This window comes from Oncorhynchus masou, chromosome 30, assembly GCF_036934945.1.
Source record: "Oncorhynchus masou masou isolate Uvic2021 chromosome 30, UVic_Omas_1.1, whole genome shotgun sequence".
Lineage (NCBI taxonomy): Eukaryota > Metazoa > Chordata > Actinopteri > Salmoniformes > Salmonidae > Oncorhynchus > Oncorhynchus masou.
The window spans coordinates 19,388,419-19,407,384 of record NC_088241.1 but is presented as its reverse complement, the minus strand read 5'-3'; the positions used below and the strand labels follow the sequence as shown (position 1 = coordinate 19,407,384).

The window sequence follows — 18,966 nt, the reverse complement described above, 5'->3', positions numbered from 1 at the left end:
CCTTATTTTATGCCTTGTGCTTACTTTTCATTGAAAAATGGCATACTGTGGAGTTACTGTATGGTAATTGTTTGCCATTTCACAACTGCAACTTTTTAAAATACTCATGCGACAAAGCAGAGCATCCATCGGAAGTGATTTCATTTTTGTTTTATTAGAAACATTTACAATACATCTTGAATCTTAAAAAAAAACAGAAACCAAAACTAATATGGCGCAGATACAATAATAAAATATCAAATTATTCACAAAAACATGTGCTAAGAAATAAACCTGCAATATCACATGCCTCTTGCGGGCATGACACACTGTAACAGTTCAAAGAAGACTTTATTTTATCAAAGTGACGGCCAGCCACATGGCAAACCCTCTCACTGATCACAGAGAAACCAGAAACTAAAGCCAGGAGATGCTGACCCAAAACTAATGCACTAAGACCACTATAAGACCGGTATGAAACACTTCTACGGTGCCGGGAGAATCTCAAGAAACACTACCAAAGACTGTCAGACTGTGGTGGCCCCTTCAGAAGAGGACGACGTGAAGGTCATTTCAGTCCCCCTGCTTCAGTCAGTTGTGGCGGAAAATACCATCCTGACATGTTGAATTGTACGACAAATATTCACTTTTAACTACCTAGTTTTGAGATTAAATAAATACATTTTTAGGTTCATCCATATGTGAAGGAATGACAATCAAGCTTTCCTTCCCTTTTTATAGAACTGGGATGAGATAATGAAAAGGGTAAAATACTGACCGTGTCACATGGGGACAGAAACGACCTCTCTTTGCTTCACCTGAAACACTTGTCCTTTTCTGTTTTCTGAAGGGGCGCCAACTATGAAACTCTACAAGGAACAACCAGCCCCAGACCCCTTGTGTTAAAACCAAACACAAAGGATCTGTGGTGTTTATCCAGTCTAGGTGACCATACAAGATACATGCAAACTAGTACGGATATGAATGTGTTGGTGTGTGTGTGTGTGGCTGGTTACCATAGATCTACTACACAGTGTGCCTATGTGCTAAACTATTGATCACTCAGCTCAGTTCTCAGCCTGTCATGTTTTCACGAAGAAACTTGAGCCTAATTTTCAGGTAATCATTCATTAAGGCTTTGATGATGTCCTCTCTTGCCTTACCAATCACAAAGGGTCCCAAGTAGTAGACATATGAATGTGTTTATCTGAATGTGTTTAACATGTGCCCCTGTGGGACACCTGAATCACTCGTTCTCAGCATTGCAATCACAACTGAAGCTGTGTTAGCATAAAAAGTTAGAGATTAATAAAAGCAAGTTAAGACTCCAGAGGAAATGTGTAATGGGGCCAGTCAGTATGGGGTTAGTCAAAGGGGAAAAGGTAAGCAAGCAGCATAGAGAGAGTGCTGATGCAAGAAATACATGTGTAATTGAGGCACAATATTGATGCTCAGTGACTAAAATACCTCCAAATCCTAAAAATATTATATTATTTTCTGTCATAATTCCACTGTGAATGCACTGGTGTTATTTTAAATAGTGCATATCGGAAGTTAAAATATAAGCTATGGAGAACCCACATCAGCTTATATTTCATTTACAATGAAATACAGTGTGGAGGTGAGTCCATAACTTTCATAAATAAAACGTATTTTATTTTTTTAACCGTTAGTAGAAACCAACTTTCCTGTGTTTAGAAATATATTAACTTCTTGTATTTTTAATTAAACAAATTTCTTGAGGTTACCCATAAATATGTTTTCATTTTAAGATTTTCATAAATAACATCCTGAAACTGACTTAATCCTCGTCTTTCTATGAAATAATAACCCATGTTAGCAAAATAGATTTAAGAAACTGTAATAATATTCATTTTTAAAGTTGCTTTCTATAAATGTATGTGGAAGAACTCTATAGACTGCGGTGAAACCTTCTCACAAATTCTTTCCAGCTCACTTTAAAATGTATAAACCAAAAGGTAAAAAGAGTGCAATGGTAATTTATTTTACATTCAAATGCATTACTTGCTCATCTTGTGATTATGATAGGTCAGAATAATTGCTTAAGTGCGTCAATTTAAAGGATGTCCTATCACTCCTTGAAAGGGGTGCTATTATTGTTATACATAATGCATAAAGAGTTGTACATTTGTTAAAGAGAAGAGAACTGTTCATAGTTTCTACGGTTACTTTAATATATTATAAAGAACACTAACAATTGAAAAAAAAGTTAATGAAATAGACATCCCCCTAAGAGTTCTCACCGCCATCTTTGTTTCTCCACTAAAGGAAGTGGAGTACTTCATATACTGGGTGACTGGGTGCATATATCAAGCTATACCTCATCTTATAAGACAGTCATTATTTGAATTTCTATATCAATTACACCTCAAGGTAAATATATGGAATTAAATATATGTCCATCTTAATTTCTTTAAAGCTTTTTATACACCTTGTGGTTAAGTTGATGAAATATGTTAATGCCATGGGATCTTAATTTTACTCTTATGTACTGGACTAAACTTCAGCTATCATACTTCGACATGGAGAATAAAGTTAACTAGAAACAATATTAAATTAAAACTGCAGTATTATTTTTGAACTCTAACAAAGGTACTGCAGGGTATTTGTGTAATCTTAACAACTTTCTTATGCATTATTCAACTATTGTTCAGTCTGGGGTCTTTGAGACAAATCTAGCCCTTCAGCTGAAATTCAACATGAATTTGAACAGAATTGTAAACAAAGACTAATCCTCATTTTCTCATTTATTATGTGTCCCTGCCCCATTCTGAAGAAACATAAACTTCCTAAGACAAGTCTAGCGTTTTCATATTAAGAGCTGTGATGAAACAAAACTTATTGACATCATTATTCCATAAATCTAAGTTGGCAATAATACCAATATAAATACAACTTAAGAGGGTGATGCATTAGGACTGGTGTCTTTGGGCAGTGATTGGATAGTTGATCACTGAAGCTACTGTAGCATAAAAAAAGACCAAACTGAAACAGGATGTCTTTATTGAGACAAGCTCCATTTCACAGATATTGACTGAAGCTTGTATGCTGTATGACTTTTGACAAAATCACTAGCGGGTTATTAAAAACAAAAGCTGTTTAATATTGTATTGACCTCAGCCACCTTCATCAATAAGTCCAAACTATGATAAGGTCGAAATGTGTTAACATTCGTAGAATTGTAAGCTTACGATTAGCAATATAATTTCTATAGATGTCCTCGAACCTCTTCCAAGGTTTTGTTCTTTGGCTACCTTTTGACCTTTTATTTTAAATCAGCTAAATGCTGGATAATGACTACTTATAACAGACAGCATAAAGAAATAATTAAATTGTGCCATCAAATCAGCTACATATGTTTTGGAACCAATCTAAAAACTGAAATATATCCTCATGATATGCTTATGGTAACTATAAACGTTTCTCCCTAAACATGAATAAATACAGAGTAATACATGTTAAATAAATGCTAGTTTCCCAAGTGATGAAAATGTTTGGCTCAATGCATTGGGCATCAGTATACGTTCATATGGAAGAGGTCTTAGATAGATCCTATGGAAATAATCCAACCTTCTGTCTTGCCATTGTGTCTACTTTAGTATGTGATTTAAGTTGTTATGACTTCCTGCTTTTGACAGACAGGAAATGCCTCAATTGTTCATGTTGTGTTCCTGAAAAGCATTGTATGTTTACACTGAAAAGCTTACTTTTACAATGCAATTGGTTTCTTCCAAATAATAGGTATTGTGATCTCAAAATTCCACATATACTAAGAGGAGGAACTCTTGAGGTTGCACTGGTGTTGGCACACCCTGTATTTGAGGTATACTTGCAGTCTTATTAATATTCAATGTTAAAAAGACGGGATTAAGCAGTCAACAATTACTAAAAGCAAGACGTAGGAAAGCAACAAAAACATGCTATTGTGCCTGAAACTGTTACTAATTAATTACATTACTCATCCTACATTGGCATAAATCCATATGCATTTTTAGAAGATATTAACCAAAATGGAATAATATTCAAATGAATCAAGATTGCGTTATGGATGGTGCTGAATTCTATGAATTTACTAAACCGGCTCTTTTGTTTACTGTTGCAGTATTGACATTATTGCTTTTCATCCTAATGTACATAAAACCTGATTCATCCAAAAGGATCTAGGAATATTTTAGAACACATTTCTTCACATATTTGAGAGAATGTATTGGTATATGTCAGTGGAAACATCAATACAGCCCTGTATTCATCATTACAGTATGTGGTATTGTGGTATTCTTATCTATATATTTGACTTGATGAAATGCTTAAGTTTATTAGATCCATACATATAAGTAGCCTATCAATATACGTCTTTATGTTTAAGGATGAGGGGACATTTTTTATATATATATATATATATAAATCAAAGTGATCTTAAAAGTCCATAAACAAACAAATTCAAAATGATATTTTCACCTTGTAAAAATAATCAAAAACCCACTTATATAGCAGGCATTTGACTGGACGTAAATTACTGATATATATATACACAGATGCGCAGAATCCTTTCTCATAAAGCACAATGCAAATTTCTCCCACAGCCTCTAAAACAGTGAGACTCTCTAAAAAGCCCTCTACATTAAACCAGTGCAAACTCAACCAAGTCATCAGTACTGACTGAATGGATGAGAGGTCTCCCATAATACCACTACTACAAGGAATAACAATAATTATATTATAAAAACATGATAGGGAAACCGTATGTGCATGTCTTTCAAAATCTATGAAGAAATATTCACCATCAGTGGTCGGTTTGGTATTAATTATATGTGTTTTCTTATAATAAGGTGCTTTACTCTATATTTTAATGTAAAGGGTTTAAGAGCCTAATTTCCCAATTCCATTTAATCCCACCCAACTCGGTTGATTCACATTATTTTCTGACAAATAGTTAGGTGAAAGTTTTTTCAAGGGGCAATACTATTGAAGGCCTACTGTATGTCACTAAACTTTCATGCCAAAGTGAAAGCAATATTTATCTTTTAATACAAAATATTCAGGCTTAAAACAAAATAAAAAAGAATAGAAAATACTATATTCAGTTAACAGCGTTATACTTCCTTGAAATTGTCATTGACAGTTCAGACCAAACCACTGTGCAGTTCTCCCCATTAATAAATGGTCAATTAATTTCTAAATATGTAATAGAATTTAGATACTCTGAAAGTACAGTTCTATTTCTTCACAGTCCATGGACAACAGGAGTGGTCTGCTGACAATACAATGGGGAAAAGGGGGGCTCTGTTGCTGCCTGGACTAGGGACAACAGTCTATTGTAACTATTCATTCTATTTTGATGGACAAAAGTTGAGCAAAAGAGTTATCCTGAAAAAACAACTTAATAGAGCAATCGTATGCAGTATTAGTGGGAGACCAGCTGAATCACCAGCATGTCCTTGTTCACCTGCCACCACCAGCAAACATGAGGCAGCAGCCTTCTAACTACCCCTCTCACAAAGACTAGATCTGCAGGTTCTCTTTTCTTTGAGAGCAGCCTTCTCTCTCTCTCCACCCCCCAAAACCCCCCTCTTATCCTCCAACGGCTCTAATCTCCCCTCCCTCCCTCTGAAATCCCCAGGCTGGGGCTAAGGCAGAGGCAAAGGGTGTGTAATTTGATTCAGCATGAGTGGTGGCTAAATGGGGCGTTTCCTCCGCTTTCCTGTCAATTACAATCGTCTGATTTCATTCTGAAGGCCCAGTGCTAGCCTGCCATTGGCTAAGCCTGTGTGTCTGTGGTGAGTGGGCAGCTGCAGGATGTCCCATACAGACAGGAGATAAGGGGGGGGGGGCTCTCTATGGAAACTTCGATCTGCACTTGCTCTCTGTCACAAAGGCCAATGGGGGGGGCGATGAACTCCAAGTGATCAGACTCCTCGTACTCTTAAATTATATATGTCTGCATGTGTTCATACCCTTATGTTATTGAGAACACATGAAGACATCTAGTTCAGTGGGGCATTTCAAAGAATTGGATCTGTGTGTCAGAATTGTACACTAGGTAATTACTGAATCTACTGACACTGTAGATATCCTTTCTTTCTCCAAAGTCCCCTCACTCTCATTTCAGAGCTGGCAGCCTGTTCAGTTGGTCTCTTTCTTTCATATGCTGCTTTTTTCTGAGTGTTGGGACAAAGGAGGCCCCTCTCCCCTTTAGGGATAGCTCAGAGCAGCAGAGAAGGAAAGAGGGAGGGGGATATGGAAGGAGGGGTCCCATTCGCCCAGCTGCACCCAGACTGGACCTTCTGTGCCTGTGACAGAGGGGTGGGGCGGTCAGCAGCCCACGCCGGGACTCTGTCTCACCCCCCATTCAGCACCAGGGTCGCCACACGGTCCGCACCTGGACCGGCCAATTTGCCTAATTATCAATGAGTCTCTCCGGGCCGTGTCCGAGCACTCCGGGCCCACGCCACTGCTGGGCCCAGATAATACGCCCCACTCAGGGAGGCAATGCATTCTGGGTCAGCTGCAGTCATTACTACTTCAACAGCCAACGATCGAACAGTAAGCGGGGGGGGGGGGCCACTCCCAAAGAAGATAGAAAAACACCTGCTTCTGCACAGCTCTGATAATTAGAGGCCTCTGAGCTAAAATACAAAGCTGCTGGACGGGGGTGGCGAGGGAGCTCTGTGGATGGTGGTACTGTATTCTAGGAGCTTTTTGCCCATTTAGGCACACTCTATTACCAATTCAGAGAACAGCTCAGTGTTTTCCTCAGCTTCTGTCCACTCTAATGGCTGACGCTCTAACTGCGCAAACCTCAGAGAGATGCCTGTCAAAAGTGGCTCTCGTTTTTGTCCTACATCGTTCAGATAACAGCTAAATTACCACATAAGACAATAAAGTGGGTATAAGTTGGCTTTGAAACTAGTCCGTCGGGGATACGGATCTCCCAAATTAGCCAACTGGACGAATTCCAAGGCTTTTGACCTCACAAATTAAATCAGTGCTTAACACCGGCGAAAGAAACATGCTTTACAAGTGCCACGAGGAACAAGCATCGCTGAAACTTTTCACCAAACTGCAGTGATATTTCAGCAAAACAATGTGTAGCATTCATTCATTCACCTCTTTGTGAAAAAGGAAATCTGTAAGACATATCTGCATAAAGAAAGGCGTTTGTCTGCTATTCTGTCCCATATTGTTACCATTCTAACAGGTGTTTAGGGAGGACTACCAGGTATAACATCGAGCTTGTAAAGGGACACAAATGTCAGAAAGATGACAATGATGGAATAGTCTGTCCTTCGATTGGAACAAATTTAGACTTTCAATGACAATATCAAAGCTTGTTCCATTTTTTTGAGCCACATTGAGGGATTTGCCTTTTCATCAGCTACGTCATTTTTCTGGATGATTGACAATCATTAATCTGACTATCCGAAACTGAGACGATTATAAGGTGCAATGAAAGATTCAATCTTTTTCCTTCTGTTTGATTTTGACTTCCCATATCATTCAGGTACAGATAAGATACCAGGGAGTTAAACTGAACCTCAATGATCACCTCCTTCCTTTTCTCCATATAAAACCACTTCATGGTAAAATAAATCTGAATCGTAAAATGTTCACGTTCCTACTACTCCGCCCATACTGTGATTCGTGAATGAAAAACAGCAGCAGTAAAAAAAACTGAAAAAATGCTAGGTACTATACTTTTCTTATAAACAAAACTTTTATAAAATATATATGTATATATATAAAAGAAAAAATTCAAAATATTTCTTATACTTTTTAGTAAAGCAAGCAGTGCCTTCTAAAATATCTGCTTGTTTTTTTAAAAAACATTTTCTGAGAAAAGAAAAGTATAATAATAATAATAATAATAATAATAATAATAGTAAATAATTGTAGAACAAACACTGTGATAAAACGAATGTTAAAAACTGACGTGGTGTTTTTTAGGAGAATATTCGGATAGCCTGAGAGACCAGGGTGTGGCACACCGGGCACTCTGGATGGTTGAGCTCACAGATGCGGATGGCACACTCCATGCAGAAGAGGTTGTGGCCGCAGGGCACCAGGGCGGCCGTCACTTTGCTCTCGAAGCAGGTCATGCAGTCCCGGAGGATGGCTGGTGGCGAGTCCGGTACAGGGAGGCGTCCAGGGAACCCCGCGCCCGAGGTTGGCTCGCTATGGGCACGGCGGGCCTGGGCATGAGGAGAGCCAGACAGAATAGTGATGCTGGTGCCTGAGGAGTTGCCGTTGTTCCCTCCACAGGGGTCAGGAAGGCCTGGAGAGAGTCTGGTCAGGGGCAGGGGCAGGCCTCCAAAGCTCTTGGAGCGCTGCTGGGCATAGAAGGCCACCTGTTTTGGGTAGTCTGGGTCTCCCCAACTCTGGGTGCCCTCTGAGCCAAAGTAGGAACAGGGCTTCTCTCCAGGGCTGTTGAAGTTGCCCTTGCTGTAGATTACGCCACCTCCTTCTCCTCCAACCATGGCATCTGAGAAGTTCTGGCGGAAGCTGCTGGTCAACGGCTTGCGCAGACCCCCCTGCAGACCCCACACTTGCTGCAGGCGGCTCTCCAGACCCCCGGAGCCTACTGGGCTGCCGCCATCCGGCCCCAAGCAGTCATTCTCGTTGTTGTGGTCATGCAGACCTCCTGTTCGGAATGCGATGTGCGCCTCGATCTCCTCACGGGCCCTCTCGGCGTTGCTAGGTGATCCCGTGATCTCGAAGACGGGGTCACGGTCTCGGCTAGGGGTGACGATGTAGGTGCAGGTTTGCTGTTGGATGCGTTTGATGGTGGAACCCTTGGGCCCCACCACCAGCCCCACCACGCGGTAGGGCACCCTCACCTGGATGGTGGTCTGGCCCGGCAGGGGCGCAGGCGGTGAACCGCTGAAGGACACACCCAGCTTGTTGCGGGAAGCTCGAAGCATGGAGAAGTGCTCGGCGGCAGAGATGATCTCGCGCCGGGCCAGGGCCACATCCTCCTTTCGGCCCGTGATGAGAAACACAGGCTCCTCGCCCCTCACCGGGGTCTTGATGTAGGTGTTGGTCTTGGCCCGCAAGGCTTTGATCTTGCAACCTGCAGAAACAAAAGACAAAGTTTTTAAAAAGCCACGGACACAATTTTTATTCAATTTTCTGAAACACTCATCGAAGATTAGGAATTTGGAATAGCTAAGATTGTTACTACTACATGGTAATACAAAGCATTTTTTTATGTTTTTTCTTCTTCTATGGAAACAAAGACAGAATTTATAGTTGACCTTTGACATACCTTTTTAAAAGATGGCAAATTTTGGTCTAAAATGCTCACAACTTCAGAGTTTTTGGACAGTCCAGCAATGTTCACTAGTCATTATCCCCTTTACAACATTTTACAGTATTACACTTTTTTCCCCCATTTCTGCCAAGATTATCATTACTAAGTCACATGTTTTCACATGGCATCAAGTCTCAATCTGCTGTACAATCTGAAACAATTGAAGAGACTGTAGACCTCAAAGTAGAACACCCCATTATTTTATTTCCTATATCTAACATTGCTAAACAGATGAGTTATTGTACCCATTTCCAAAGGACATCAGAACTATTATGTGCTATGGCTACAGTTATGGAGGCATTCAACAGTGTTGCCACGAACAACCTGCCCCTCTCCTTGAACTGACAAGTCTGGTACCTCCGGTCCACACATACATCATTTTTGGGTCATCTATTGCAGTGCATATGTTCTGATTTTGATCAGTGCGTAAAAGCTGACAATATTAAGTGCTTTTAGCGAGAGTCTAGATTTGAGAGAGTACAGGCTAATGCTATATCATGTCAAATTACCTTCGGCTCTAATACTGAGATGAGGTAATAATACAAGAGGGGAATAAAAAATGAGTAATTGTAGAGTAGGGTGGTTAAGAGCTCTTGAGGTCAAGAGGGATATGGTAAACACAGCCGTACACTGTATATTACACCCAACAGGAAACGGCATGCAACGCCCCACTACGGCAGCCTGTGGTGACATATACGCAGGTGTGCAGCTACCGTTCTCATTCTGAAATGCAAGTTTATGTTCCACCCCTAAGAATCCCTGAGTGTCTCCCCTTAGCAGTGACTTTAAGAGGCTTATGTATGTCCGTGGTCTGGTAACAATAACTAGCAATTTATTCAATGGTCAGGTCTCAGCTCGTTTTTCTGAGTAGCACTACAAATCACAGCACACCATTACATCAGTAGCCTAAACACGCTTTACTTTACTTTATTTATTAAAATGTTGTTTTACCAGGGACAGTGCACATTAATCAACATTACTATAAAAGTGCCCGTTTTAGACAGACTGCTTATTTCCAACTGCAGTCCCTGGGCAGGAACTTTAGCAGTGTGGATCAAATGTCTGAACACCTCTAACAGAGGGAGATGTGCTTCCCTAATGCTACCAAATAGCCCCACTTACTAGGGCACTAACTTCAGAAGCCTGGATGGCACTGACTGAGTGACTCAGTGAGGCTCTGAGGGCTGAAGAGCTCAAACTACATTTATTATTTATTTATTGAGGACGATGGCGGTGGCGATGTTAGTTGGGGTTCAAGCATGATGGTGTTAGATGGAACACTCAGGCTTTATAATATGTATGATAGTTATTTAACATATATGTATGACAGTTATAACTCATGCAATAACCACAATGTTATTATGTTAAACCACATGTTAACTTAGGATAGAAGGTTTTGTGATCCTTTGGAGCAGGAAGGTGAATATTTAAGTTGAGACCAATAGGCGACGTAAAACTTAAAACTATGAACAGAGGAGACAAAGAAAGGGACTCCACTGGAATCTTTACAATTTCCTTCAGGCAAATGACAAAGATCATTCTAGATCATTCCACAACTGTATGCCATGTCTTTCATATGGAGAGCATGCTTTCCAGTACTGTGTGCATTGTTAGTGGCGCATGCACAGCAAACCCACCCTTGACCTAAAGTCGTAATAATTACAGCCCTCGATGACACAAAAAGCATCCTCCGGAATCAGTTCAAATGACTTTGACAAAGGAGAAAATGATAACATTCGCCTCTCCAGGACGGGACATTGACTTGCCAGATTCACCAGGCAGTAGTCGACCCTGGGAAGGAGGGCATTGAATGTGAACTAACTAACGAGGCCCTGAATCAAAAGAGCTCATCCCCAATCCCCCAAATCAGTACTTCTCAGTCAACACAAAGCCCTCTGCTGCACTTGTGCTCACTGGATCCACCATCCGGCTGTCTTCAGTTACCCTATTAAAACACTTCAGAGTAACGAACAGGAGACGCACAGGAAGATGAGGGCACTTAACGGCACAACAAAAAACAGATCCCCCACATCTGTGGAAAAAATGGAGTTGAAGCAAATGGTCTCTGCTGCCTTGGACCCACTTGACATTGTGGGGACCTGTGGATTTGTGTAAGCCCAAAAACATGAATTAGGATCCACTGGCTGAATTGGTTTCCCTTAACCCCCCCCCATTAGGTAAGGGAGACCTTGGTTTGGGTGTGACTCCCTTTTAATGCCCAGTGCCTCTGACCCACCAACAATCGACCCATCCATTTATCCCTGCTTGTCTAACCAACCCCTCTGTATCGTTTGGACTCATCACAACAGAGCCAGTCAACATTAGGTGCAGTCAAACAAAAACAACCATGTAGCACAAAGCAATAAGTTGCTGGTTCTGAGAGTTGTACAGGTTACAAGCAATCTGGAGAATCAATATATTACAGTCTGATAAATAGCCAATTTGAGTTGATCACAATAACAATATGGGCAATAGGTTTTAAAAAGGCAACATATTTTGTTATTATTTTATATCAGAAAATATAAGAACCACACAACATTCAACTCGACACGTTGGTCCAACTTCTGGCTGAGTCACGCTTCGATTCCTATTATCATCCCAAGTATCTACGGGTAACACTGCCTAATAAGGTACCCCTCCCCTCACTTTCACACCTTTGTTTGACAGCTGCTGTCATTCAAGTTCATGTCGAGGTCTTCGACAATTACTCAATACACAGATATATTCACCTTAAATCTGGGAATTCACTTTTAAACTGCTCAAGAAAAGAGAATATAGAGAAACACACTTGCCATTGTCTAATTGTGTCACTGGGGCAGTCAGCAACAAAAACAATTAACATAATTTGAATTTACGAAACCGAAAACAACAGCTTGAAAACATCAATCGTCACTCAAATACAAGCTCTATTCACAATAAAGATAGTAAATAATTTGTAAACATTTCAGGGCGAACCAGATTCCTCCGTTACCAGCAGCACGTTGCGTTTTTTTTAACAGTCTCGCGCGTTCAGACGACAAAGGAAGCAAGTGCTATCCCTGCCTGAAGTGTGCGTCTGTGAGCTGACATTGATGGCTGGATGTAGAATAATGCGCCCATGAGGTAACGGTTACAGTCCTGCTTTGTGTCTCCCCACGTTTGAAATTCACTCGAAGGACAACAGAACTGAGCCTAGTTGCAACAATGTTGCAGTTTCTGCCACTGTATGTTAACTTGAAACAGATTTGTTACCATGCCAAAGAGTGGTAAGGAAGCCTGTGTAGAAGAATACAACAAAAAATAACACCACTCCCTTTTCTATATCAATAACACCAGCTAACGTAACAGTTATAGAGCGTTATCAAAACACCCTACAAACTACTGTGAGACACATTAAGCTCAGAACTGCAACATAACTTTCAATAGGAACATTTGGTTGGAATCTTTACCTTGTCTCCCCACTATTTCGGCCACATGTTCTGAGCTGGGCACGGGGACGCATTCTGTTATGTTGCAGCCTCGTCCTTTCGTCTCACTTGAAGAACCCTCGTACAGGACACATAACTTGTTCTTCCCTTGCAAAAGCCCTGTGTCACCAATACCTACGCCAATATTATTGGTATGGTTATGATGGTTATTGTTATTGTTACTCCGATCCTGTACTCCCGTTCCAGGAGCCCCACCACCGTCCTCGCCTTCACCAAGCCCCAGTAGAGACAGCTGGCCCAGCGCGACCCTCAGGGCACGGGAGTCGTCTTCTTCCTCGTCGGGTGGCACTAGGAGACCTTCGCTTCCGTACCCGGAGCCGGCTAGATCCCCACCGTAGCCCCCATTTTTCTCCATGATCCCTGCTAGAACCAGCAGGCTAGGCATGGCTAACAAAAGAGTGTGAGACAAAGACAGGGGAAAGAGACTGGAGAAACAGCACCCGTGCCGCCTCCCCGCCCCCTCCTCCTTCCAATTCTGCCTCTGCGCTAGTCCCTCCCATAGACCTGCCCCTCTCTCTGTCTGCTATAGGCCTACTTGCAATACAGTATTCTCTCAGCTCTAGGCAAACGGGACACAACGCCGTCTGAACGGAGAGGGGCTAGGCGATGCATCACTCCACCCCGTCTGGTACACAGTCCCCTCCTTGCTGAGACAAAACGCACCGCCCTCCCGTTATACCATTCCGTCTCAGGTTCCCAAGCCTGTGGCATCTCAAAAACCAACCCCCGCGTTTTTCCTCACGTATGGAAAAAATAAAAAAATATTCCCTCCACCTTTCCTTTGTCCATATCAGCCATGCGTTAGATCCAAGCAACGCTACTCATTCCCAATCCCTGCAATGCAAGTCCGCAACGGTATTTGTTACTGTAGGCTACTTGTACAAGGATGCATGGGCTATAGTTTAATAATTACCCCTCAATAAAATGTCAAAAGTGGATGCATTTAGGATTGTTTCCCGATTCAAGTTCAAGTGGGACGCAGTAGCCTACTGAGGGATAGATGGACTTTGGATGGAGTTTATTTGTGAAACCTTAACGACTTCGTTCACTGTATTGGGGAGGATTTGCGTTATTCTGTCTATCGAGAATGAATGAGTTAAGTGACATATTTCGGGGTTCCGCCCACCCCACTCGTCGTGGGTTGCGGCAGGTCACCGCGTTGTTGTCTCGGGCGCCGTTGCGCATGGGGGCTGTAACGTAGGAGGAGGGGGTGAGGAGGAGAGGAGAAAGGGAGTTGTCAGACAGGCGTTGCAGACCCTGTGCAGCAGGGATCTTTAAAAAAATGTCGTTACATATTTCCCGTAAGCAGAGCTCTGGCTTGCAGCATTTCTTGCCTGGCGCGAACAAAGAACCGCGTTTGCCTCGCGAAATCTACATACCAAAATGTCCTCTAGAGAAGCCACGCCTGGCGGCATGGTTGTATAATAACACAAAGACACATGTGCTTAGTAGTAATAATAATAACACAAATAATAGTACAATTGAATAATACAATCTATATCCAGTGTTTTAAGTTAAAATGTCTCCAATGTCTCATTTCACAAGTGAACAATACAAACTCTCAATAGTGAATTGGAGCGGAACAGTAGTCTATATCTAATGTAGCCTATAGTGCCTGTCGCGGGCGCAGTGTGGGTGCGCATGGCAGTGTTGTGGCAAACTGTGGGGGGCATCACTGCTTGTTCTCTTACCAACCACGATACGGTTAATTTGATCGGTAATTTACCGTTTCCATTACTTCTTACTGTGCACTTCGCATAAGCAATTATGTTATCTTGCTGTTTCTGGTTTCTTTCGAACTAACTGTGGAAACCTTGACGTTTGTCACCAAAGCCACCCTCAAATGGGTGATATGTTCAGCACTGACAAAACTATAGTTAGCCTAACCGATTATGAATATCATCGAATGATTTGATGCTCTCATTGTATTATCAAAGTGGATATGGTTTGGCTGGACTGGTTTAACCAGATTATCTGAGGACTTGAACCCCACTGAGTGAGTTCAATTAATCACTTGTCATCATGTACTGTATGTGGCTGTCATGCATTACATTGCTGATAACAACAACAACTCTCCTTCATTTGGGATGTGACAGACTGGGTATGTGATCAGACAGTCTGCCACTAATTTCATGGGCACAAATCCCTATACAATAACTATACCTAATAATGTGGTAATCCAGCAGTATTACATGTTCATAATGAATGTTTAGCCTAATACATTGATAAAACACTAATTTATAACCATGATGATGTTTACGCCATAATTGTTTTTTTTCAACCATTACAATTGGAGTATGTATGAAACTGAGAAACAATTACTCAATAACTCATTATTTAATTAATGATTTATTTAGTTATATGCCATTTATTTAACAGGGACAGTTCACATGAATCAGTAAATGTTCCAATGTTCACATTACTGTACTGTAAATGTGCCTGAGTCTGCAGATGAGCTCATTTTTTCATCCATAATCTCTGCAATTAATTTGTAAATAGTTCAAACATTTATTTTTTAAATCCCTCAACTTTCTCTTCTGTTCACATGAGACACTGACTGAGTCACTACAGATGAGTAGGCCATGTCATGTGTTGAAAGACACTGTCACAACAAAGGTCAGTTCAGGTGTACCTGTGCATAAAATCATAGTCTAGAGAGTCTAGACTCTGACACCTGCCTTGGGTGCGAATCAGAAAGGGGTGCTCTCCCAAGGCTGGCCCATTAGGAGAGGGGAACTAATATGTACAAAGGAATACAGGATTAAAAACCCTGTATTAGTCCACCTAACCCCAAGGACTCTATGACAACAACAGCACCAACAGCCGGATTGCTGGGGATGAATAAAGGACTGGGGGAGGGGGTCTGTATCCCCCTATCCCAGCAGAGAGGCTTGAGGGCTGGGGAGAGTGTGAGGATTGGGGAGAGGCTTTGTGGCAGACGCTGGAGAAGGAACAGCTTCTCAGTGACACACAGAGCCAGTGTTGTCCAAGAGGTCATCTGCCTCCATTAATGGGGTCTGCAGGGAGCCCAAGGCCCAATCAATAAAGAGGACAGATCAGGGATAATCTTTCCCCCCCACCCCAGTCTGTCTGGGTGTCTGGGGCTCTGGGTTATGGGCCTGTTTGTGATGATACTGTATTCCTTACATTATTTCTCTCTATAAACCTACATTTACGGATCCTGATCTGACCCCACCCAGGACAAGTTTCACACAGTATGCCGCTAAAAGGTCAGACACAGCAGGCCTGGTTTACATCCAGATGTTATTACCTAGTAGTTTGAGTGTACAAACTCATCAGCTGTGCGTGTATGGAGGATGCTTGATAAAACCCAGAGTGCTGAGGTCATGTTACATGCCCACATAAAAAACTCTCAATGATCTTGACCATCTGGCTGTTTGATTATGCCTGTCTCCCTTCTGCACCCTCTGAAAGGGAAGCTGCATCTGTGGGGAGGTGCTTTGGTTTACTGTGCCACAGAGACAGACAACAATCTCTTTGTCCAAAAACTCATGCAAACACCGTATCCACCTATGGACAGTGTCTGTCTTTCAAAGTGGACTTAATGGAGTGTAAAGACATCTTTAAGAAACCCCCAAGGGGCATCCCTTTGATTTTCATGTCCAGATGTCCTTTCATGACATGTTTGGTGCCCCACTGTCTCCTGAATGATGCTATGAGCACAATGGAGATGTTGGCCTGGCGCCAAATGCTGATGTCATACAGTGAACCAGCACATGTGGATGACGTAACTCCTCCTGCATATGATGACACCATGTCATATCTTGCACTAATATCTCATTCTAAGCTGAATATAGCCTAACATGCCCTGCATTGCATCAGCTTTGTGCAGACAAGACGGCAATAGTGTCCTCTGTAAGAGGATCAGTTTAATATTGCAGATTATTTCACATAAATCATAATCAGTTAGCTTGATTTAGACAAACATGACACTTATCAATATGTTATTCACTTAAACCTGGTCCTTACTGGTTTTATTTGCCTCTTTGACTTTATCCAATTGATTGTGTTTTTTCCCTGAACACTCTAGAAGTTGTCAATGAAACGGCAGCATTTTCTCAATGAACGGCAATCCATAAATACAGCCCCATAAAACTTCTTTGTGAGTGAGGCTGTTAATGTGTTTCTCTCGCTACAAGGCAAGCTCCATTTACTGTATGTGAGGGAATGTGTTTAACAGGAGAGTGGTAGGATTGGTGTGACAAACATATCCACACCAAGGTCTATTCAACACCCTCTTTCGCTATTAAAGGCATGATCCTCCCCAACAACTCCCTGGACAGGCATACACTCACTCACTTTCTCTCTTGCACACACACACACACACACACACACACACACACACACACACACACACACACACACACACACACACACACACACAGACACAGACACAGACACACACACACAGACACAGACACAGACACACAGACACAGACACACACACAGACACAGGCTTATGGAGATTGGGAAAACTGGTCTCAGCTGGGAATATGAGTCAGGTGGCTATGACTTCATCGCTTTTCTTGGGTATTAGGTCACCCCCCCCTCTCTCTCTCTCTTAGCAAACTGATCACATCGATGCTCAGCAGGTAGTGACACACCTAGTGATGTGTACGGTTCACCTCACCTCATGTTTTCCGCTCTCTAATGACATCACCCATAAGAGGCTGAGGTCAGATTGTAATTAATTATAGGCAATATTTGATATCAATGTGTAAAATAGTTTTCCTTTCAAAAAGCAGTAATGAAATATGTTAAAAATAAGCTTTTCTGTGTTTTTTGTATACATATTTCTGGCTCTATGCACACTCACTAGACTCTACCGACACACTCAACACACATACTACACTGACACTCCAACACGCACACACACACACATCCACATTGACACCAAACACACACACAGACAGTCTTTTATACTCTTTCACACTCATCTCATGCGCTGCTACTACTCTGTTTATTATCTATCCTGATTGCCTATTCACTTTTAGCCCTACCTACATGTACATATTACCTCAATTACCTCAACTACCTCGTACCCTGCACATTGACTCGGTACCGGTACTCCTTGCATATAGACTCGTTATTGTTATTTTATTGTGTTACTATTTTCCTAATTTTATTTAGCACATTTTTATTATTACTTATACATTTTTCTTACTTTTAACTCTGCATTGTTGGGAAAGGGCTCGTAAATAAGCATTTCACAGTAAAGTTTACACATGTTGTATTCGGCTCTTGTGACAAATAAAATTTGATTAGATTTGAAATGTTTTCGGGAGTACCTCAACAACAGAATGGTGTGGGCATATACTGATCATAAAGAATATTATTGACAGTAGACCGCTGATTGGCCAGCTGAGAAAGACATCATTCTCTATGAGGAACTAGCAAGCATTTTTTTAAATGGTCTGTTTGAGATACAAGTGTTTTTTCCCACTTTATGCTTTCATTATTTGGGGTTATGAGTTAACAGAACAGAGTTAACAGAATATAACATTTTTAAATGGAGACTTTCACTGGACAGTTACCAGTTGTCACAGGCGTCGTAAGAAGGAGACCAAGGTGCAGCGTGGTGAGCATACATTTCTGTTAATTAGGTAAATGTCGCCAACAAAACACAGAAATGACCGTGAAGCTTAACTTAGGCTATGATGCCTCTAACAAAGTAAACTACCCACAAAGACAGGTGGGAAAAAGGGTTACCTAAGTATGGTTCCCAATCAGAGACAACGATAGACAGCTGTCCCTGATTGAGAACCATACCCGGCCAAAATAAACAAAAACATAAACATAGAAAATCGAACATAGAATGCCCACCCCACCACACACCCTGACCTAACCAAATAGAGAAATAAAACGGCTCTCTAAGGTCAGGGCGTGACACCAGTGGTGGAAAAAGTAACCAACTGTCATACTTGAGTAAAAGTTAAAGATACCCTAATAGAAAATAAATCAAGTAAAAGTAAAAGTTACCCAGTAAAATTGTACTTGAGTAAAAGTCTAAAAGTATTTGGTTTAAAATATACTTTTTGTATTGAAAGTAAAAGTAGAAATAATTTCAAATTCTTTTTATTAAGCAAACCAGATGGCACGTGGGGCACACTCCAACACTCAGACATCATTTACAAACAAAGCATGTTGGTTTAGTGAGTCCGCCAGATCAGA

The 18,966-nt window shown here is 41.4% G+C and overlaps 1 protein-coding gene across 1 annotated transcript; it reads right to left on the bottom strand.

Annotated features, from left to right (window-relative positions):
- Positions 1 to 135: 135 nt before the first annotated feature.
- On the bottom strand, positions 136 to 13,183 carry LOC135522260 (RNA-binding protein MEX3A-like). Its single transcript, XM_064948348.1, has 2 exons — positions 12,736 to 13,183; positions 136 to 9,067 (listed from the first exon to the last, which is right to left on the bottom strand). Exons 1-2 carry the CDS (start codon positions 13,157 to 13,159, stop codon positions 7,941 to 7,943), a joined length of 1,551 nt encoding a protein of 516 aa, XP_064804420.1. The 5' UTR covers positions 13,160 to 13,183; the 3' UTR covers positions 136 to 7,940.
- Between the last annotated feature and the right edge of the window lie 5,783 nt (positions 13,184 to 18,966).